The sequence below is a fragment of the Lagopus leucura genome, unplaced genomic scaffold, assembly GCF_019238085.1.
Source record: "Lagopus leucura isolate 7727_CA_CO unplaced genomic scaffold, USGS_WTPT01 Super-Scaffold_73, whole genome shotgun sequence".
NCBI lineage: Eukaryota > Metazoa > Chordata > Aves > Galliformes > Phasianidae > Lagopus > Lagopus leucura.
The window spans coordinates 64,248,598-64,272,559 of record NW_024962252.1 but is presented as its reverse complement, the minus strand read 5'-3'; the positions used below and the strand labels follow the sequence as shown (position 1 = coordinate 64,272,559).

Genomic DNA, 23,962 nt, shown 5'->3' with positions numbered 1-23,962 from the left:
GCCTTGCCAAAGATGGGAAGAGTTAAAGAGTTTGCTGTCACTTGCACAGTGAGCCAAAATAAAGAAAATAATGTGTGAAGAAATCAATCATCTACAATACAAGTGGGGAACAAAAGCTAAATGAGTTTTGCCTGTGCTAATGACCTTTGACTATAAGATTAAGATAACTCTTTCTACCCAAATTCTTATATGGTTATTTTTTGGCAGCAACTCTTATTACTGCACTTATTACTTTATAACATAAAAAGCAGACAATACTCACAGTTAAACTGTTCCCTAAAGAATCTCTACTTCCTAAATCTCAATGTTCTTCATTAAACAATTTTTAAGTAGGTTGTTTCCAGAAACATATCTCCTTGCCTTTTTCAACTTCAAAGCTAACATAATTTACAGAAACAACTCGGGTATACAAGTTTATCACAAGCTCTGTTGCTCAGTAGGAAAACACCATAGAGAAAATAAAGAAAGAGAATAATTCCATAGCCAAGTCAGCTTGAGATTACTGAGGCTTAACATAGCAGAAATACTCCTCTGTGGGATAATCACATTGTGCCTCACGAGCTTAGTACTTCATCACAGCCCAACGCGGGCCTTTTTCAACTGAAAGAACAGATGGCAACTTGGAAAACACTACTAAAAGAAACACGTTTGTAATGTGTAATGGTACAACTATGGCAGAGCTACCAAGCCACAAATGCTTTGAACACCACATTGAACAGGGATAATAAGCATGGGAAGGAAATAAGCAGGTTCATGATAAGGAAACCATACAACAGAGTATGTTCATCCAAGACCTGTGCTGGATTGTCTCTAGTCCAGTTATTGCTTACAAGAACAAATCACTCTGTAGAATAGGAAAGCAATTTTTAAGTGGAAGCACTTCAACAGGGCACCTTTCTAATTCTGGGACAGGGAAGAGACCTGGCAGAATAAAATATTACTCAACTTGCCTACCAATGGAACAGATGTGTTTCTTTCCACCACGATAACAGTACATTGCTGGTGACTGCACAGAGTAAAATACAGTCTAAAGAAATTTAGTGGGTGTAGTGGAATTCCAAGCTCACAGCCTGAACCAATGGGTGAGCTACATGAGTGCCTGGACCAGGCATGGGGGTGGTCTAGAACCACCCCTTCTGTGTCCGTGATATTTCCCGTGACATCTGAGTCTGCGTGGGTCCCTTTTCCCCCCATACTTCTCTGTTGCAGCGTGATGGTACGAATGGGGGAGGTCACATTCCTCAGCTCATCCCTTTCTCCAAACTGTTACAAGGAGGGATGAGTTAATTCTTCTTTGATATCTTTTCCTATAGCACCTATTTCTCAAATAAAGGATTTGTCATTGTCTTCGTTTGCTCTACAGTGGGCTAAAAAGAAGGCATGTACTCAAGAGAAAGGCACAGAAATATCTGCCTGTTTGGCTTACTCTCTTACACTAGTAGGCTGGAGAAATACTTGTCAAGTATTGATCATTTTAGTGCTATCTGTAGACTAATTAGCAAGTCCCCAAATCATGCAAGTTGAATGAAGAATCTTTCTGTAACTTAAGTTTACTGCATACAGTTTGCAACTAGGAAGCAGCTTGTTTTGTTTTCTTAAAAAACAATAATATTAGGCATCAGATGTGGAAAGCACAGTTGAACTGGGGAAAATAACTTGATAAAAATAATAAACAGAATAGAAAATGAAGTTAGAACCAAAAGCCTGTCTGTGCAGCTTACTTCAGGAACCATTTGCAGCACGAAGAAAAAGAAGAGAGCTATCCGAAATAGGAGAATTTGTTTGCACAAGCAAGATACAAATAGAAAGATCCCAGAAAATCCAAAAGATGTGAAACAAAAAGGAGAGAAAATTAAATAAGAAAATGAACTGTACATGTCAACTGGACTATGAAATGGTGAAGGATTACAATCACAGAATCACAGAATGGCCAGGGTTGGAAGGGACCTCAAGGATCATGAATCTCCAACCTCCCTACCACGGGCAGGGCCGCTAATCTCCATACCTAATTGGTAGACCAGGCTGCCCAGGGCCCCATGCAACCTGGCCTTGAGCACCTCCAGGGACGGGGCATCCACAACCTCTCTGGGCAGCCTGTTCCAGCACCTCACCACTCTTTCTGTAAAGAATTTCCCCCTGACGTCCATTCTAAATCTCCTCTCCCTCAACTTAAAACCATTTCCCCTTGTCCTGCTGTTATCTACCCTTTCAAAGAGTTGATTCCCCTCCTGTTTGTAGGCTCCCTTTAGGTACTGAAAGGCTGCACTGAGGTCACCCCGCAGCCTTCTTTTCTCTAGGCTGAACAAGCCCAGCTTCCTCAGCCTGTCTTCGCAGGGAGGTGTTCCAGTCCCCTGATCATCTTTGTGGCTCTTGTGACCCTCTCCATCAGCTCTCTGTCTTTCTTGTACTGGGGGCTCCAGACCTGGACACAGTACTCCAGATGGGGCCTCACAAGAGCAGAGTAGAGGGAGACAATCACCTCCCTGTCCCTGCTGACCACCCTTCTTCTGATGGAGCCCTGGATACCATTTGATTTCCGAGGTGCAAGAGCACACTGCTGGTTCATGTTATGTTTTTCATCCATCTGGGCAATGAAGGTGAGCATACAAATAAGATGAGAAGAGCAATTAAAAATAAGTTATTAACATAATGCTCAGATTTTAGAGGCTAAAATGCTTTTTTTCCTGCTGTAAAGATGCATGGCATTTATTAAAGATAGAGTATTAAAATACACGTTTCACGGAATGCTTAGAAAGAGCACACAAAACAAACATAGGAATGCTGAAGATGACAGACTCCAGGGGTTCAGAACTTTCAAAACAACTCCCAGAACCCAAAAGACTTTTAGAAGATACACAATTTCTTACTTCTTTATATTCCTTGGGAAGGCACAAAAGACGCCTGGTACCCTACTTCAGGGGATGCTATAGAAACAGAACTAACAGTTCAGCATTTCAGAGTTGTGAAAAAGTATTCTAACTCAGGAAAGATCTTGGTGCCCTCATACTGTACTCTGCAGAACTGTGATTACATCTTCCATTTAGACCAGCAAATACTGGTTTTCAAGGTCAGGCAGACAGCTTGTAAAATGCTATGCACTTTTACAGTGTTCTGTGTTTTCCTGCAGTCTCCATTTCCCTAACCAATCCACTCACACGCTATGTAAGTGACCTCAGCAGGGGTCACCATGAGAGGAAAAACGCAAGCAGCATAAGAATGAGATAACACCTACACACTGTGCCTTTGAGGAATTAAAGGAGTCAGAGAAGTCTTGGACATGGCAGCTTCAAGAATAAATAACTCAGGTATAGATAGAGACTGATCTTGGGGCATTGTGTACTGCTCTGGAAAAGGTGTGAAATTGTGTTCTGTGTAATTAGGAGTTCTGATGAACTGGACTTCAATATTTTAATAAGCCAGACAAAATAAACCATGCAAAGACTGGGGGAGAAAAAATCATCAGAAGTTGGTAAATTAAAAATGAAAGAAAAAAGGGAGAAGGAAGAGAACAAGAAGTACCTGCAGAATACAGTGAAATGATAGAAAATGTTACTAACATTCTGCATTGGATACCATTCACCTTGAAAAATGCGGAGTTATCCAGTTATCATTATACTGATAATACAATAATTCCAGAAAGCAAGTTTAATAGAGCATATTGTATTCACCTATGCTGGCTATCCACAAAACATGGACTTAATCCAGTTGGAATTAGGTATATATATATATTTATATTATATTATATTGTATTTATATTCTTTTATATATATATATAAAAGAACAGTGTGAAAATTTGCAACAATTTTTGAAGAACTCTGACAAACTAATTGTTTTCCATTAAAAGACGGACTCATTTTAAAACTGAAGTTGTCAGCTCCAATTGCTAGCCATCAGAAGTAATCACTTATATTTTCATCTACAATCATAAAAATCTTCCCATTAAGTTTGAGCAGGCAGTTGCAGACTTCCATCAAATGATCTCAGCCTTCTGTTTATTGAATTGAATAGACACACTAAGCACTTCGGGCCGCCTCCCAAACTTTTAATCATCCGTGACTCCCCTACAAATTCTCTTTAATTTTTGAAAATACCGTCTTCATTCTATCACTGAATGCCAGCTAAGACAATCAGAAAGTCACAGAGATACAAAGAAACAAAGTCCTGAAATAGCTCTTTGTGAGAATCAAGTGGCTCGAAGTTCACTGATCTAAAACAATCACATTTTAGCTTAAAGACTACAAAATAAAATAGGTTTATTCAATAGGAGAGGCCTTCCAACTGCAAGACGTATTATTTTTTTAATGACAAAACTGAAATATTTTCTAATTATAATAATTTCTGACTGTTTTGCTCTTTTCTACATGGACAGAAACAGAACCTGCATCCGGGTAGCTCAGATGGATGCTGTAAATTCTGATGCAGCAGGACACCTGAGGTAAAACACTCAACTCTGAAGAAACTGGAGGCAAGCCTTTGACTGATATCAATTGTACCAGAATTTCTGATTCCATGTATTTTCAAAATTATCTTTCAAATCCATATTTCAATATCAAGATTACAAGAGATCAGCAATTCTTGCTTTTTTTCCCTTCAGAACTTAGTATTTTTCAAAGATTCTTAATGTCAAATCCACAAGGTAGTTGGTTGGTGCCTATTTGCTTTTTTGAGGCATTGAACATAGATAATTTTTCCCTATAGAATGTTTTAGAATACAGACACTGGGAGGAAAGGAAGAACAGCAGAGAAAAATGTTACCAGTACTGCTAATCTAGTTATAGGATTATCTGCACAGAAATACACATATATTCAGCCTGTCATTTCCAGCTCATGTTAATTATATTTCAATGCACCTCACATGATAAGAGGTATAATCCAGGCAAAAGCATGTAGAGGTTGTAGTCCAATTTATACAATATGTCTTCCAGCTGATAATTCGAACAGGTAATGAACTGTTTAATCTTATGCAGCCTGACAAACACTGTTTATCTTTACTCAAGCTTTCAACATGCACATCAAACCAAACATATCTTTTGCAAATATGATGACTGAATCTTCTTTTCAGCTAGCTTCATTTGTAGTTTTAATTATATTCCGCCTACAACAATATTTTTATATAAAGAAAGAAAGCAGAGTTTGAACACAACTGGGAAAATGTAAATTCTTTAGAATATCCAGTTAAATGCATTGCTTACATGAAGAATTAACTGGTTTCTGTATTCTTAGTCTATCAGCTGTAACTTGACATGTAATCAGAAATAATTCTACTCACTTGGCACCTCCTGTGCAACACAGGTTCTGTGTAATTATAGGTGGCAAAATTCCTGGTCTCATACTACAGGCTGTTACTATAACCTCCTGTGCTTAAGCATTGAGCGCACGGACCACAGATTTCACAATGTAATGGCAGAAGCAGCAGTCACTACCTCCACTCTTTATCATGGAACCACATCAGGAACCAACTGAACCACAAGCAAGCACATTCTGTTCCTGCACCAGGAAAACAGAAATCAAACCTGATGGATGCAGAACTCCGGCTCTCTATCTCTTGACTCTAGATATTAGCGATTCCTTGCTTTTCTCTCTTTTACCTCAGATTATGTCTTCAAGGACAGAGGCAGGAATAAAATTCTTGGATGAAAAATTTCAATTCCTGAACAGGAGATACAGGGCTTTCCACTGAGTAGTAAGGCTTACATTACCTCACAGTAATTAGTTAGGATTTAGTAGAAGTATATTTAATAAAAAAAAAAAAAAAGCAAGCATAAAAACAAGAAATATAAATATATGTCCTTTTGGAATAATACTGGGAACAAATAATCTCTGTATCACTTTTATATCTTAGTAAAAGCTGAGAATTGGGCAAGTTTTGTTTTTTATTTTTTGCTTTTTTACTGTATAGCATGCTTTAGAATAATACGTGCATGTAGCATCAAAATAATTTTGGGGACAAAACCAGCTGTTCTATAAAGGATTACAATTTCAATATTTCTATTGTATTTTTAATCAAAATCATACCTCCTCCATCTTTCAGGGAATATTTTCCACCATTCCAGTTTGGGTTTTATTTCTATTTATCTATGTATATAAATTCTGCAGCATGCTTAGAACCCTGTATGATTCAAGTAATGCTATACAGCAGATAGTTATTTCACTCTTTTTAAACATGTGAGCATTAAGTGAGAAGTCAGACAAGGATGATATCATTCTAGAATATCATAATAATAGAAGATTTCATTTGCCTTGTACTTTCACTACTTTATTTGCAAACTTCCCAAAGAAATCCTTGAAACAGTAACAACAAGAACAAAACAGAAAAAAAAGACTAATCTTTATCTGACAATCACTAAGAACAAAAACTGGGAAACTAAATGTGTTTCATAAGAGTGACACCTCGAATTCCATTCCAATGGAATAACTTCCCAGGGGTTTCTTTTGCTTAGATATTCATACTCTTAGATGCTGCACTTGACTAATGCCAGTCTATTTCAAAACAAAGATGAAATGTACCAGAAAATTATCAAACTTTTCATGTAGTTACTGACATGAATTTACCACCAACATAAGCAAGTATAAATCTTTAGATTTATGCACAAATTGCATATATTAATGAAGGCATGGAATCAGATTTGCGCAGTATCTCAAGGATACCATGAACGCTCGTAAATGAAAACTTCGGGGTGAAAATATGTTGGTGTGCCAAGACCTTTTTATTCAAAATATATCCTAAAAGCACATCTGTAGCTAAAAAGGTAAACAACAGTATAATTCTCTGTTTTTGCCATGGTGTAATCCTTTTTCAGGCCATCAATTTTACATCAGTGATCTCAAATGATCTAAAACAACATTTTATCTTTAACAGAAAAAAAAAATAAAGAAAAGAAAAAAGGAAAAAGGAAAAAGGAAAAAGGAAAAAGGAAAAAGGAAAAAGGAAAAAGGAAAAAGGAAAAAGGAAAAAGGAAAAAGGAAAAAGAGAAAAAGAGAAAAAGAGAAAAAGAGAAAAAGAAAAAGAAAGAAAAGAAAAAGCAAAAATCCAAAGCATAAACTGAATGTAAAATGCTGTACTATTTTCATATTCAATCTGCAGGCTGCTTAAACTAATGGAAGAATGACTGCCTGACTGGTTTCACTGAAGTGCTGCTTGAAAACAAACTGACACAGTTCCTTAAGTATCCTATCCATCTCCATACCCATGCTCAAAAGAAAGTAAATGAGGCTTAGCCTCGGCTGGGATAGAATTGGTTTTTTTCATAGTGTTTGGTATCATGTTACGTTTAGGTTCTAAGATAAAAACAATGTTGATGACACACTGATGCTTATATAGCTCCTGCTAAGCAGTGCTGTACGGAGCCAAGGCCATTTTCAGCAAAGGGCCCAAGGAGTTGTGAGAGAACAGAACTAGGACAGCTGACTTACACTGGTCAAAGGGATGTTCAATACCGCATGACATCAAGAGAAAGGAGTTTTGAAGGGGGTGGGAGATTATCTCACTCTCTTCTGCTGCTTGAGGCTAGCTGGTCTTCGATTAGGAAGTGGTGAGCAATTGCTTGTGCACTACTTGTTATACATGTTCATATATACATGTTGTCATAACCATTATTCTCTTATCTATCTTAATAAGTAACTTTTATCTCAACTCAAGAGTTCTATTTTGTTTTTTTCTCCCCAGTTCTCCCTCTCATCACATTGGGAAACGAACAATTGTGATGCTGTGTTAAACCACAAAATAGGCCAAATACGCTATAGAATGAATTTTCGGGAACAGAAAATACCATTCCACATTAACATAACATGAGCAATGTCAACAGTGCAAGAAAATGTAACGAATTTCTGATCAAGACACTGAGAATCAAAACTGAAATGAACAGTACAAAATAAAGAACCCTGTCTTTATACTTGTAATCTGTCAGTGTTTCAGGATAAACTCAATGATATAAGACTCATTTTGTAACCCCATCCAACATGTTCTGACCAAACACACGCAGGCAATATCTGCACAAAACAAGAAGATAAACAGAAACCAGATTGTGAAAGTTCAAATCTGAGCCCATCAGCATCTTAGGAAGATGCAGTTGCAGAACTTTAATCAAATGAAATTGATCAGAACTGGTGACACATACTACTAAAATGACTTCAAATTCCTTCTTCTGTGTTGCTTCAAATTTATTCCAATACAACTTAATCATGCAAAGCAGAACTATGTTAAGAAGTGGTAAAAATCTAGAACATGGATGGCAAGCTAGGAATTATTTGTCATTATCCCAAAAGAGCAATACTCTGAGCAACAGCATTTCAGATGTAAAGGAACAAGTCATCAGGCATTCTCACAGAACTTTGCACTTATTTATACACACAGCAGAACATTAAGGTGTGAATGTTGAATGACACAGAGTTGAAAGTTACCTACTCAGTTTCGATTCCTAGCTTCTATTATAGCAGAGGGTTGTTCAGTAGCACTTTACGCCATCAAATTACACTTCCGTGATTCTAAAAGAGCCACTCTAAATTTCCGTGACACTACAACTTGGAAAACCTTGTCATCTTTACTAATTATCCTACTAAAAGATAATTTGCCATGAAGAGAGACAGCCCAAAACTTCAGACAGGTTCTATTTCTTAAACTCAGTTCTCCACGATCACAGAACCAACACTGGGACATTTCAGGAGTTTCTTTTATGTTATGTAATCAGGTCGTATTGCTGTCTACAAAGAAAATACTGCATGGGTATAACATTTCAGTAAAGTTTACACCATCATATCTCAGAAGAAAGGAATAGAAGAGACACTAACCTTTCAGCTTCGGTATAGAAATGGCCTGATCAAAAGACTCCTGCAGATACCAGTGGGCTTTGAATTAAGCGACTATGACAGTTCAAGTTGCATTAACACAGTTTTTATGTTTTCTGCATTTAAGCATATAGAACAGTCAGATTCAATTTAATACCCTCATTGAATTCATATAAATGAAAGCCCCATCCTCTAAGTGAAAATAATGAAGTACTTCACATATTCATAAGAACACCACCACACAAGCAGACCTTTACAGTCACAATTATGACTAACACAGTTTACAAGCGACTTAAGCTATATGGTAAAGAAATATGCTAAAACAGACTAGTTTCTGTTCTTTCCAACTCTGACAAAAAATTATGTATAAAAAATATATATTTTTTATATTTTGGCTATAGGAAATGCCCAGCAGAACATGTTCTTCATCTACTAAATTATAGACTTAACATTTGTCAAAAAGGTAATTCCATAACAAACAAACAAACAAACAACCCTTTAAAACTACTCAAATATTATTTTTCAGAGTACTCACTCAAAAAAACAAACAAACAAGCAAACACAAATGCAAACACACAACAACCAACTCACATTTTCACTTATTTTATATAGATTTTGTGAAAGCCTGAAATGGAATGAAAACTGTCGGTCCAGACTCGATCCTTAAAGTTGCATAACAATTCGTAACATGGCCTCTACCTACTATTACAGAATTCTAAGTCCAAAGAAAGAATGTAGCTACACTTAATCTGACAGATGATAGAAAATGAAGAATCATACTCATAATCAATTAAATGCTGATAATATACACAACAGTAGAAGCCTAAGCAAATACGTAAATACCAATTTCTCAAATGAAATAGCAAAAAAAGTACCAATGAGCAGAATGCAATTACTCATGCTGCATTTGGCAAATACAATGTAAAAAGAGTTCAGAAAGGTTGAGCTTCTCATTTTGTTCATTTCCACATAGTGTTAAACAGCCTACAAGCAGGCTGGTAAGAGCTTTAAGACTTACACCAGAAATTTCTTAGACAATAAAACCCTCAGTGGGAGTGCAGCAATAAAAATAAAAATATCACATTCTAAACAATGGTTAAAAATAAAGTGGGAGTTATTAAAAAGCGATTATGATGTACACGATAGTCTTTATTTTATATTTCCTTTAGAAATTAATTCAGTATAGAAATTCTACTTAAGATGAATTGGCGAGCATAACCTAGCAATTAGGTTGTGAAATACATACATTATTTACCAGGAGACTCTTTCCCTGAAAAATTGGGTAAATGCAGACAGAAAAAGAATTCAGCAAATGAGGCACTAGTGGTAATGAGGAAATTGAGACAAAGAGGGTAGATTTCATTTCCAGCCCTAAGTTACAAAGGCCAATCAGCACAAGCCAGGATATTTAAGTACAATCCAGCAGTTTGCTGGACAGGGAAGTAATTACGTTTCACGTTTTTGGAGCATGGTCATGGCTGTTCTGAGCTGTAAAGCAATTATCTTCCTTGCCATAACTGAATCTTTGGACTTTAAAAGGCAGATTTGGTCAACAGCAAAGTTCTGATAAAAGCACTGGAAATCTTGAATCACCACTCTTAAGCTACAGAAATTTCTGTGGTCTAGAAAAATTCAAAGCTCACATAAAGCATCATTTCGAATCTGTTTATGAAAGTGATTAATTCAACTCAAAATAGAATGGCTTGGCTTAGAAGAGACCTCAAGAATCATCAAGCTCCAACACCTCTGACACAGGCAAGACCAACTTGCATATCTAATATTAGACCATAAAACTTGGTTTTAACAATACATCAGGTAAAACATCATAACTCCCATTTGTCTGGCTTTCTTAACTATAAAACAGCAACAACAGTTAATCCCATTTATAGAAGCTTTCTGATTCCCTCAGAAGAAATTTACTATAGGAAAGGGAAAAATCAGTACTATTCATTTTAAAATACAGATCAATATGTTACTTGTTAATGCGTCTACTGTCCAATAAGAAAAACATTTTTGAGCATCTCTAAAATTATGAAAGGATTTTTGTCAAATCTCCTTTATAAGGAGCACTGACAGCTCTCAGCACAGAGAGCCACTGCACTACATCTGCAATATCTTTTATACTTGGGCAGCTGGCAAAAAGTGAGAAAATTCATTAGCATACTAATGATCTGTACTATTTAAAATTCCAGCTCTGATTATTGTGTGATTAAGTCTCTTCCCTTGACGTCTGCTTCCTTATACCTGCATTATTGTGAGAAATCAACAATTAGTAATGAAGTAAAAAAAAAACAGGTGACCAATTTATACACAAGAGAAACATACACACATTTCAGCATTTCCTTTGTTGTTGTTTTCTAATGCTTCCCAGACAAAGTGGTATTATTTTCAGTAGAAGATATCTCAAAAAAGTTTTAAGAAGTTGACAGGCATGAAAGATAACAGTTCAAGTGCCAAATTACACAGGAATAACTATAAGTAGGAATACCTGTGCAGAAGGTTTCAAGACATTACAAAACAAAAGAGGGGAGTAAATAGAATGTTATTGCCTGAAAACAAGAGAAAAGCAAGACTGAGGTGACAACAGATCTTGCCACCTTAACTTAATTTTCAAGAGAAAAACAAAGCATCTTTTTTCTACAGCAAAAGATGTTTAAAACCACTGATGTATTTAAACTAGACCAATGCCTACAAATAACAGACTAAGAGACATAAAGGTGGTCTCTGTTAACTTGGTGGCCCTATTAGAGCAGTGAGGTTTGGACCAGCTGGCATCCTTTCCAACTTCAACCATGCCACTATCCTGAGACTAGAACTACTTTCCACGTGCTACTTTCAGTAACCTACTTCTAACTGATAGGCAGCTATCTCATAAAAAGTTGAGCTGGGTCAAAGCACAGCACAACTCTGCACAAGGACGAATCACAGATACATCTCAATTGTGTATCAAGAATCAATCATGATAGTCTTGCTTGTTTTTGCTATTTAAATTAGCATGGTTAATTTTGCCTCAAGTGAACTACAAACTCAGGTTGCCAACGGCCCGATCCAACTTGGCCTTGAATGGCTCCAGTGATGGGGCATCCACAGATTCTCTGGGCAACCTGTTCCTGCTTTTCACCACCCTCCAATTAAAGAATTTCTGCCTAATACCTAATCCAAACCTCTCCTCTTTTAGTTTCCATCCATTCTGCCCTTGGTTGTATCATTACTAGACTATGCAAAACATCCATCCCCATCCCTCTTTCAAGTACTGAAAGGCCACAGTGAGATCTCCCCAGAGCCTTCTCTTCTCCAAGCTAAACAAGTCCAACTCCCTCAACCTTTCTTCATAGGAGAGGTGCTCCAGCCCTCACTCAAGTTGTACCTTTTACAGTGCAGAAAAATATACTCGATTTTCTCCAGTTATTTTAAATAACAAAGAAAATGCCACAGATCACAGCAAAACCGAACATAACACACCATGTATAAAAGCAACATGTATTTCTCAGCATTTGGCAGCTCTCTTTTCACCCTAATGTATCCCATAAGGGTATGGGCTTCCTCACCCATGATAAAGCCACCATAGGCAGTATTGTGTGGCATTCAAGCAAACAAGAGATAGAGAAACAGCTATAGCAACAACCTGTTCAATCATAGTATACTACATCTTTTAATTATGCCAAGGCAATAAAATCCTGTTTCAAATTTTCGTGCTTTATTTTCTAAACATGAAAGTACCACACAAAATATCAACTGGTTCATAAAAGTGGATGTCATTTTTAAGACATAATTTGTTCACATTTTCTAGAGTGTATCAGAATGCTGTTATTCAGTTAAACATGGTGGTACCAATTTCATGCTACCAATTTCAAACCTAGAAGTGTTTCCATATTTTTAAGAAGAAAACAGTTCAGAATACACGCAAGGAGGTCAGGGACAAGAAAATGAGAATATCTTAGATTTCAATTTATGTATCTCTGACCATTATGTGCTTGGTAGAGTTATGTTACGAAGGAATAAATTTCTCTTTATGCCTACAGAATTATAATAAATTAAAAAACAATCCAAGCAGTAAACATGAAGTGCTTCGCAATTTGTTTTCACTAATTTTAGGACAGTAGAGGTCATACCTAAAGGAAATCTCATTACACTTACACAAATGCAAAGGGAAAAAAAAATAGAGCCTCTTCAGTGCCAACAATTCTGTTACTTCAGCAATACTCTTGCAGAGGTTTTGTTTGAAATGTTGCTGAAGTGTGTAAATGAGAAGTGTGTATGTATTAGAGGAGATTTAATTGTCTGAGAAACAAAAGGAGAAACACAATGGACAGATTGGAAAGTCAGAATACTCCCCCCTTCAACTGATTTGCAATTTTAGGTGATGAGGAAACACCGTCTGATGTGTTTTCTTTCTGTGGGTTTGGATGACATGGCTTAGGTAATTACACACTATCAGGAACCAAAAAGATCAAAAAATTGTTTAAACGGCCATTTAGTTTCTAGCAGAGCAATTTCTAATCTAAGCTGCGTGTGTGTTTATTTTTCTATTTTTCTTTTAAAAACTATAGCCCTGGATGTATTCAGTTGTTTACAAAAACTTTGTTTCTAAGATACCTCTGCCTGTCCAATTCTCTATGAAGAGTCTACATGTGCTTCAAAAGCAGACATTCTTCCTCTTCTCAACCAACTTACTGCTCATAAAATTCTGAAAAAGGAAAGAAATTTCGAGTCTCTAAAGCTTCATAATAGCTCTCATATTTATACTTTTCTATTTAGAGGTATCTATAGTAACTATATTTGCAAGTAATAGTTATTCAGCCTATTCATTTAATCAAACAACAAGCCTATTTTATCTGCCTAACTTCAGGAAGGAGAACAGTAGAAGATAGGGTAATCCAAGACTAATAGTGGCTTTGCTAATTTTGATAATTTGTCAGCAGTTTTCCCAGTAATTGCAGAGAATTTTCCCAGTCCATCATAACAGTGCCACCTCAGCACACTGCCCTTGTGTTTGAATTCAAGCTGCATTTGATAGGCTTTAAAACACTTCAAGCATAAGTTTAAGAAAATAACTCTTTCCTTCAGAACCATGTACCTATCACACCTCATTCATTCAGAGTCATTACCAGAGATTTATTAAATAGGCTGCACTGCTATTACAACCAACACCACCTACTGTCAGCACGTAAAAGACTGCATATGTTTTTCTGTATGTGAATTCATGCACATTATCATCATCACTATAATTCTGATGGGATTTAGAAAAATAAAGTATTGAGAATTGGGTTAAAACAGAGCTCAAAAAGCAGTATATTGCCAGGATATCCCCTCTCTCCCTGAGCTCACTCTTCCCCAGAGCAAACAGATGAAAGCCTATCTAGCACATTGCTTATCTAAGTTCTGGCCAATCTTTCTTCTGAAAATCTGTATGTTTTGTAAATGCATGACGGTTTTATCAAAGCCAGTAGACTTCCAGATGCCTGTGACAGAGCAAAGGCTGTAACAGCCTGTGAACTACTTACTAAAGGCAGTCTCTCCATGTTCAAGCTCTTGCTTCAGTTTGTTGTAATCATCTTTAATTCTCTCTAGTTTCCGGATGTTTCGGGCACTCAAAACTAGAAGCTCACTGAGAAGTCCTTCCAGTTCTTTCTTCTCAGATGTTAATGATCTTATTTCTTCTGTCAGATCCTTAGCAGTACCAAAATTACTTCCTGCATATTTTTGGGGGTAGCAGGGGGAGGGAGGAAAGAGACAATAAAGGAGACATTTGTAACATCAGTAAGTTATACAGCAAACAAGGAAAATTAAGCAATTATAGTTCCCAACAGCAGTAAGACCAAATTGGGAGAGGAAAAATAGGGGGAAATAAAGCAAACCAGTCTTTTTTCAAGTATGTATTATGTTAACAGATTAAAAAAGTCATAACTACAGCATACCTAAAGTCATAGAAAGTTAAGATTCTTGAATAACACTTATTCCTTAAGCCTACACTTTAGAAAATTCATACTGAAACATACTGATTACTGTGCTGTCACCTGCCAGACCATTTTCATGTTTTGGAGAACACCTCAACTTGTCGTACTTCTACAACAGCTGCCATCAATCTGCTGAACTCTGAAATATTCCTCTTTGAGCAAAGAAGCACAGTACATTTGTTAGGTAGCAAGCAACTGCTGTAAAGAATTTCAAAAGAAAATTCTGAGAGGACATAACTAAAGTCAAGACTCCCTGCTTCTGACTGTCCCTAAGCCTCGGAGGTAGCACAACACCTCAAATGTTGCCTGCTTACCTTGCTCTGGAAATTCCAAAAAGTATTCAGGCCTTCTGGACAGTGATCCAGAATCAGAAGTTCAATTCCCAACTGGTTTCGAGTACGCACATTAGTAACATCTGCCACTTAACATTTCCCTGCTGGCTAGTTCTCTCAGGACATGGTAGGAAAAACAAGGTGCAAGTACTTATACATATCAGAAGACCACAAATTATGGCTAAATGCTGAGAGTGGCTCCATTCCTCCAGAGCAGAAGAGTGAACAGAAACACTTCCATCAATTAACTTGAAGAAAGTCCTTGAAGAAAGATACTGATGAAAATTCAAGTAGTCATATGAAGACAGACATACCAAAGAAGATTGCACTTCTCAAAATTTTGGATAAGACTGTATCAAATCACTCAGGTCTAAAGATTAAACCTTGCTAAAACTCCCTTTTTTCCTGTTGTTTATTTAGTCATGAAGATACAGCAGTTTCAGCAAACCCCTCCTTGCTTAAATTAATCATTTCTTCTTCAAAACACCCCTAATTCCTGCTCCTCTGACAGTTTGCCAGATCTATGTTACAAGGAATTATACAATTAAATAATTATAGATTATTTATTTTCCTATTTACAAGTAGTAGGATCTTACTGTTTGCCAGTGCATTTATGAAGAAACAAGAGGGCAAACATAATATCTTAATGCACACATTTCCAAATGGATGGAACACAGCAGAAGATAAGCATGACCGCCACAAAAAATTGCCAGGAAAAAAAAGTACATATTCAGATGTTTCTAAGGCAACAAGACAAATAATTAAACAGTGTGCCTTTATTTCTCCTGAACTCATCCCAAGCATCAGTGCACAAGAGCCTTAATAAAACATGAAGGCAAGAAATTTTTCATTAGAATCTGGAACTTCTCTTATATTTCAGAAGACAGCAAGGAAAAAGGTATGATATTTTATATGAAAGTTTTATACATATTAAATGAATCTTAATTCCCAGAGGTAAAGTTTATATCAAAACTGAGGCTATGAGGAAATGGCAACAGATACATGCCCAGAAGCCAAACTGCCTGATACAGCTTCTCCTGACAGCAGAGATGTCAAAGTCTGCAGTGAAATTTCAGAAAAGCATATTCAAACTCATGCAACATAAGTATTATCAGTGAGCTTCTGACCTCAATCACAGCAACCAAAATAACTGTTTTCTAAATGCCATAAGAAGGTTGATTTAAAAATTAATGCACAACCCTTAGCTGCTAGCATTAAAAGACATGCCCTCCTGGGAGTTTTAAGTGACAAAGTCACTTTGGATGCTGTAGAAATAATCTTCAGACATGTTAAAATATTTTATTCTGCTTACTTATATGAAAATGTTAAAATTCCTCTTTTGGTAAAATAATTATATTTCATCTGAACAAAAGTGAACATAAGTGAACAAAAAACCTGCTACTTTATCAAGCACTCAAAGTTGTGTTTTACATAGCCATACCACTGGAAGAACTAGTTGGCTGGTATCAAATGAAAAAGTTAGTCATAACTCTTAGAATCATGAAGTTTGGAAAAGACCTCTAAGATCATCTAGTCCAACCACAAACCCATTCCAACCATGCCCACTAACCATATCCTTCAGTGCCCCATCTACACATTTCTTGAACAACTCCAGGAACAGTAGCATCATCACCTCCCTGATCAGCCTGTTTCAATGTAATGCAAGGATTTCCTTTCCAGGAACCACATGGAATTGGGATTATAATAAAATTCAAAATTATTCACTTTTGCTTGGAAAAACTCTTATTTCTATGAGCATCATTCATCTCCCTATCCCTACAGACAATAAGATCAGCTAAGCTCCACTGGCTTGATGAGAGCACAAAAAACACCAGCCAAATTAAGCAAAACACTGGAAAAATAAAAAAATGAATAAGTATACCCAAGAAAAAAGTAGCCATATAATTCTTTCTATTCATTGTGAAACTAGATTGTTTTCCTCTTTTCTGAAAATTCTACTAGTATGGCCACATACAACAACTAAATGGCACTCAGCACATGTATCTTTTCTCTATGCGTAATTATATTATCAGATATTACTTTATCAAGCAGATTATTGCCCACATGTTTCTCTCAAACTAACATCTCATTAATTTGATAATATTTGCCAGTAACAAATTGACTAAAAATATCCTTTGAAGTCTTCAAAACATAGGACAAAGTTAATGATGCAGTCTTTTTGCTCTAAGTCTCTCATATTTATGCCAGAAAGTACACTCATATTTTCCATTATTTATGCTTAATGCGGAGAGGTACGTCTCACCCCTTCTGAAACTATATTCATCACAATACAAGCAAAGGAACAATTTTTGCATAACACTGAAGCATATGTACCAGACATTCAGACCCATGTAGGAAAGAAACTGGTCTGTACTTATTACTATAAGCTAATCCTTCGTAGACTAATGGTGCCTTTAATGACACAAAGAAGTGAAAATTCAAGTTTTAGCTTAGGGTAATCACCACCATGCTATTTATCAAAGGCACTGGAATTCAAGCCTGAAAATCCTCCATGCCATGAGAATACAAAACAATTCCAACCAGAACAAAACTTGAATATATATCATTTAGCTTCTCACAAAGAAAAAACAGTAAAAACATGAGAGGAATAAAAAGATTTTGGAGATAGTGCCAGTGTGTTTGTGCAATTATTATTGTCAAGTAATAACATGTGCTAACACGTTTATGAAGCAAATGCTACTGAAATGATTGATATGATTCTGAAAGATGAAATAAGATAATCCATTTAGAAGTAGGCAACAGACCCCAAAACATACATTTAGAAGAGGAATTCTCTGCCTTGGAAAGCCTATTGTACCAGGTATAATCAATCACCAAAGAGCAGCAACTCAGAAATCCGTCATTGATCAAATGAATTAAATTAATGATATGTAATGATATATTAATGATAATGAATTAAATTAATAAATTAAATCAGTATTAACAATTCAAAGACTCAAGCGAAAATCATCAGTGAGAAAAGGCACAAAAGCCTTGAGGAGAAAACTCAGATTTGGAAGTTGGTAATTCAGCAACGCCGAGTTTTAACCTGTTTTAAAGAGCAATAGAGACCAGTGACCACAGTGTTACTTCGATGCTCTGGTGCCTGCACTGGGAGAGATGAGCATAGGATCAGCTCATTTCCCCTCTCTCTTGCCTCTGCCTCTCCTCCACACCACTGTCAAAGGAGAAGACAGACACACCTGAGAGTAGGGGAACAGCTCAGACCAAATCTTCATTATCTAGAAGGCTTCATGAAATCATCATGCTCTGTTTACCAACCTAACCAAGAAACAAGTCACCTGGATTTTTGTACTAAAAGTGCCTACACTGAAATTCATGGGATTTTCATCATGTTCTCCTGGATTTGTAGGAGGGACAGCACTAGCCCTTTCTACAGACCACACAGGAGGTTTTCTTGCATCCTTTCCAGAGATCTTCCCATGGGGTGAGAACATCAACCCTTCACAGCTCTGCCCATCCAGAAAAGGAACTGCCAGAAAGATTATTCCACTCTTCCTTCCTCCAGGGAGAGCAGGTTAGGTAACAGTAGAGAAAGAGAGTAAGTCTCTGCATGGCTGACTGACTGCTCGAACAGAAGCAATGATTTTCTGCTGTCTGGTCACATATCATTTTGGAGTTTCAGCTACTGTAACTTATCTTTTTCACTGAAAGTCAATAACACCTGTCAATCTCATTTGGATGTAAGATAAAAAGACAAATAGCATAGTTTTCTTAGGTCTATGTGACTGTTAAGGACTTAGCTTTGGAGCTCACTAGTATTATTTTTGTAAGTAGGTTAATAAGCTTTTCAGAAGGTTCATAACTTGTAGCAAGACACTTGGATGGGGCATAAACTGATAATTGTGGGAACACATGCCAGTACACAGCGCTGTATGCTGGAGCAGGATGTGATACAAGCATGAATTTTGGTAAGAACTATTGTTGATAGGTGGATGGCTGGACTGGATGATCTTGTAGATCTTTTCCAACCTTGGTGTTTCTGTGATTCTGTGATGAAGAACAAATTGCAATATGCTTCTGAGGCATCAATCCAGACCGCTGCCAAAAGTAAGATGCTAAATGCAGAGAAGCAATTTTGTCATCTGACAAGACCCAGGTTTCTGTAAAACTCCAATTCACCAAAAAACTTAAGCCTATATAAGAAGGTACAAAGGGGCCTTGGTATTCTTGTCTCTAACATTAGATAAGTTTTCCATCTGTCACCAAACAGTCCCTCTCAAAATTTAAATATACAAACAGGAGCACTACTGCCTTTGAGCAGAAAACAATAAAAACAGTATGCAGCGTGGCAGGGAATATATCAACATCTTGTTGAGAATGTGGTGACTACACTTAACCTGCATGAAGTGACAAAAAGCAATATAGTAATGAAAACAAGCATCCACATTTTCAACCTTGGATCTGCGTGTTTTGGTAATGGCAGTCAGGCTGGTAGATGTCAGTATAGACCAAAGGACATGTCCTCTCTGTAGCATGCGGTGCTCTTTAAGCCATTCAGAACTTGACCTAAATCAGCATCTAAGTAGTCAAAGAAACAACAATGCCAGCATTAAATTTTGTGTTTAGTATACATGTCATATTGTTTAGAAGCTACACTTCTGCACTTTTCATTGTACTGCTGGAAATCATCCTACAACATTTCCAGTTGTTCCGATGTATTTGCAGATATTTAATGAAATAGAGATTGAGATAATAATAAAATGATGACACAAAATCTCCTACCGGTAGAGATCAAAGTATATATATTTTTCAAACTACTTAAGAAGTCACTCATTCTAATTTCTGTGATTGTACCTAATTTGCATCTGCAGACATAAGGAAAGTTAATGATGTGCGTCTCATAGATAAGTACATAACACTTTCCATTTTTCATTCACATTTTCTTAACTACCCACTAGACACTTTCTGGCTATCTGATCTCATACTGTCACGCATCCTCAAGAGAGGAAAAAAATCGTATAGCTATTGTATGTGTGCATGTGTATACATGTTTGTATATATGAACAAATTGCAATATATCTCAATCTACTTTATTCACATATAGAAAACAGATCAAATGATGTTGAAAAATGTATTTTAGGTTACAACTCTCCTCATTCTTAATTAATTTCTCACTGAGGAAAAAATGAGAAATGTACCCCCTCACACATTATTTGATTTCATACAAAACAGCCTAGAGTAAAAAACAAATTTTAATAATATTTCTGCAGTTATATTCACAGTTGCTTACGTATCAAATTTCTGAATTTTTCTTAATGTTTTAGGTTTATTTGATCCCACTAGATTTTGTGCTAAATACACCCACCATACTAGCAGAATGAACACTGTATTGTGTACTGTCATATTTTTCCTATAACTGATGACAGACATTTTATAAACACATTAAGAGCTTTTGTAAGAAGCAATTACTATAACATTTGCACACAGGTTTTCAAGCACTGACAATTAAGGTGTTTTTCCTCATTTGTTCGTCAAATCAAACGAATCAAAACAACGGCAACAAAAAATAGCAATCCAACCATTGGATGGTAAACCAAAAGATTTTACCAAAAATTATTTATAAATGTGTACATCAACAGTAAAATCTCATGCAATGAAGAGTATTTGTTACTTATAATTAGCTAAAGCTACTAACTTCAAAACAGTGAACAATATAATAGATTCTATCAGTTATGTCTGGAGAAAAAATTCTTAACTAGCATCTCAAGAGTATTAACTCAGAGTTATCTATCACAGTAGGCAAATGCCAATCAGAACTTAAAGAGCTGCATATATAGATAACCTGAATTTTAACTATTGATAGAAATAGCTCTTGAGCATTCAATAATAAGGATTTTGTTTGTTTGTTTGTTTCCTTATGAAATCTCATCATAATGCCATTAGTCTGCTGTATTTATTCTACAGCCTTCAAAAATCTGAGCATTAATTCTTTTCTGTTTCTCCTCTGAATTTAGTTTTACACTTCTTTCAAAGAAGAAATAATAGCAAGGAAGAACTTGTACATACGTGGTATCATCTCTGCTGTCATCTGATTCTGGTTTACAGAATCTTTTATTACACAGTCTTAAAACCAAAGGTATTGGATTGACAAAATGGCAGAATTGCTATGCTTACATTGCATTTATGCTGGTATTTTTTTTTACCAGAACAAGACCAGCTATATTATTTGCATATATTCTAATATACATACACAAAAACTGTAAATCACTGTAACTGCAGTAGAAAGTGCAGTACATATAGAACATAAGTACTTTCCAAAGCTATTCAGGCAGTTATTTAATGCTGAGGTGTATATCATGCATTCCAAACCATCACATCATCACACATATGAAAGCTCTGAAAAGAAAATAAGTATTAAAACATTAATTTTACCTAGCTTAACTATGGGGATACACAAACCCAATCGCATGCAATTGCATTCAGTTACTTTCTTGCTTTGACACTGCTCCAAAAACCTTTAACACTAACTTGTTCCTGGGGGGAAATGCTGTGTTAAATGAAGACAGTGCAACATCTGCTCAAAAGAAAACAGTTGTTCTCAGATTGTTAGTATTGTTGTTTAAGGAAATTATCTCACTGAGTGATCTAGTTGCCACAGTAAAAAAAAAAAAAAAAAAAAAAAAAAAAAACAGAAATAATGTTTATCCTTGCCTAACGTTTCCAAGACTAAAGAGTAAGTGGAAAAGTATGTCCACTAAAATTAAATGTTACTGCACAATTAATAATTCCTTTTGCATTTTGTACTATTCCAAGGCTGCCCATTTAGTCTGAAGTAGAGAAGGCTCGGGGGGACTCTATTCTCTCTACAATGACCTGCAAGAAGGTTGTAGCAAGATGGAGGTCAGCCTCTTCTCTCAGGTAACAGCCATAAGGGGAGAGGGAAACCTCTAGTTGTCAGGGAAGATTCAGGATCAGATATTAGGAAAAAAAATACTTTACAGAAAAAGCAGTGAGGCATTTTGGAACAGGCTGCCCAGGAAAGTGGTGGAGTCACTGTCCCTGAAGGTGTTCAAGGAAAGGGTAGATGTAGTACTTAGGGACAAGGTTTAGTGGGCAATATTGGTGGTAGGTGGACAGTTGGACTGGATGATCTTAGAGGTCTTTTCAAACCTTAATGATTCTACGATTTAAACAGCTGCGTATTTCCCAACTGAGGATTCTCTCACTTCTCATGATTTAGTACCACCATTTCAGGGGATATTTACATACGATATCTTGCTTAAATGATGGCCAGTATTTTTAAGGTTCAGACTTACTTCTTAACTATGCCTTACTTAAGAGATACCATTCATTTATGCATGACACATGACTACACAAGACCTAAATACTTCAGCTTTCTCTGTATTATTCATTGCTCATTGTTTTTGCCTTTTTAAGCAAAACAACAACAACAACAACAAAAACAACAACAACAAAAAAAAAACCCACACCAGCTATTTTATCTCCTTCTTCCCCTTTCCTCTTCTGAATTTACCAAATAATTTCTTCCTGACCCTCTTTCCTACTGCCTGCGTCCTGTCTTTTCTGATTTTTAGAAGTTTGTGCTCTAAAGTGTTTTTATTTTAGGTTTTTTGTTTGTTTGTTTTCCTTCAGAATCTCTTTTCAGCTTTCCAGTCATCAGAGCACTTTTTTTTTTCTTTTGTCATTCCATTATACATTACATACTATTCTGCCTTTAACAAAAATGAGAGCCATTACATCTAATATAATTAGCCATTTCTTAATACAAGTGAAAGAAATTGCAGCAGCCACTGTTACAAAATTACCTTTCACCTTTGATTTCTGACCAGTTCCCTCCAGCTACAAAAATGAGATCTAAATTACTTGCTCCCCTTGTACTTGTACGCATTTTTCCTACCTCCCTGCCCCTGCAAAAGAAGTTATCTTCATCACAACTCACTACCTTGCTTAATCATCTTTGATGCTTTCTTCCCATTTTAGCATTACTTACCTGTTAGGAACAAGCACCCATTATTTTTAACTCCAGGCTTTCAACTCTACTACTAGTTGGACCTGAAGAGCCCCAGTCACCTTCTGTTTCTGATACAATGGTAACAAGACATTGTTCGAGTATTCTCACATAGGGGCATTAAATTACATTGTTTTACATCTTTGCCCCAGCTTCAGAAGTCACATTTTTGCTTTTATTTATTTATTACACAATGCAATATCTTTCCCTCTGCTTGCCTATCACAATACACTATAATTTGTAACTAACTGAAGTTACACGTCTCAGCTTCCTCTACCAAATCTCTGCAGTATTGATTCACATTTGATGGTATGCCAGAAGTTCATCTTTTTTCTTTTAAATTCTCTTCATGCACACACATCTAAGGCACATAACCTGCTTCATCATTCTCCTGCTTTACACTTCTAAGCATTTCTAAAAAGCAGCTCACTTACAGACTTAAAGTCATGGTCATCCTACAAAGCTGTAATTGAAATCCCACATTTTTTTCCAAGAGAGAAACCCAAGAACAGTGGTACAATGTACAGCACGTCTATGCAATTGTGCCTCCCAGCATAACCTAGAAATGAAAGCTATCCAGATTAGATTTGGAGACAACAATTAAGTCTTGATAAATACACATTAAGTCAAAGCCCTCATATTGATGTCAGTAGACACTATTTAAGATGGGGATTATCTGAAACTGGTTTTGATCATAAATGTGCCTCTTATTTTACACTCGCATACAGTTCAGACAAACTAATCCTTGCATATGAGTCCAGACAGTTTCTTCATCAGCAAGCCTAGGATTGAGAACCAATTTCCAGGTGTTCTTGAAAAAGTCTCCACCTGCAACCTCACTGTAAATAAGCCACCAAACGACAAAAAGTCTTCTCTTCTCAGTATCATTGTTGCTT

General features: G+C 36.4%; 1 protein-coding gene across 1 annotated transcript in view; it reads right to left on the bottom strand.

Annotated features, from left to right (window-relative positions):
* Window positions 1-23,962, bottom strand: part of DISC1 (DISC1 scaffold protein) — a 249,596-nt gene that overhangs the window by 131,498 nt on the left and 94,136 nt on the right. Inside the window, exon 9 of the mRNA XM_042884448.1 lies at window positions 14,289-14,477. Within this exon, the coding sequence (XP_042740382.1) occupies window positions 14,289-14,477 (189 nt within the window). The remainder of the gene's footprint in view (window positions 1-14,288; window positions 14,478-23,962) is intronic.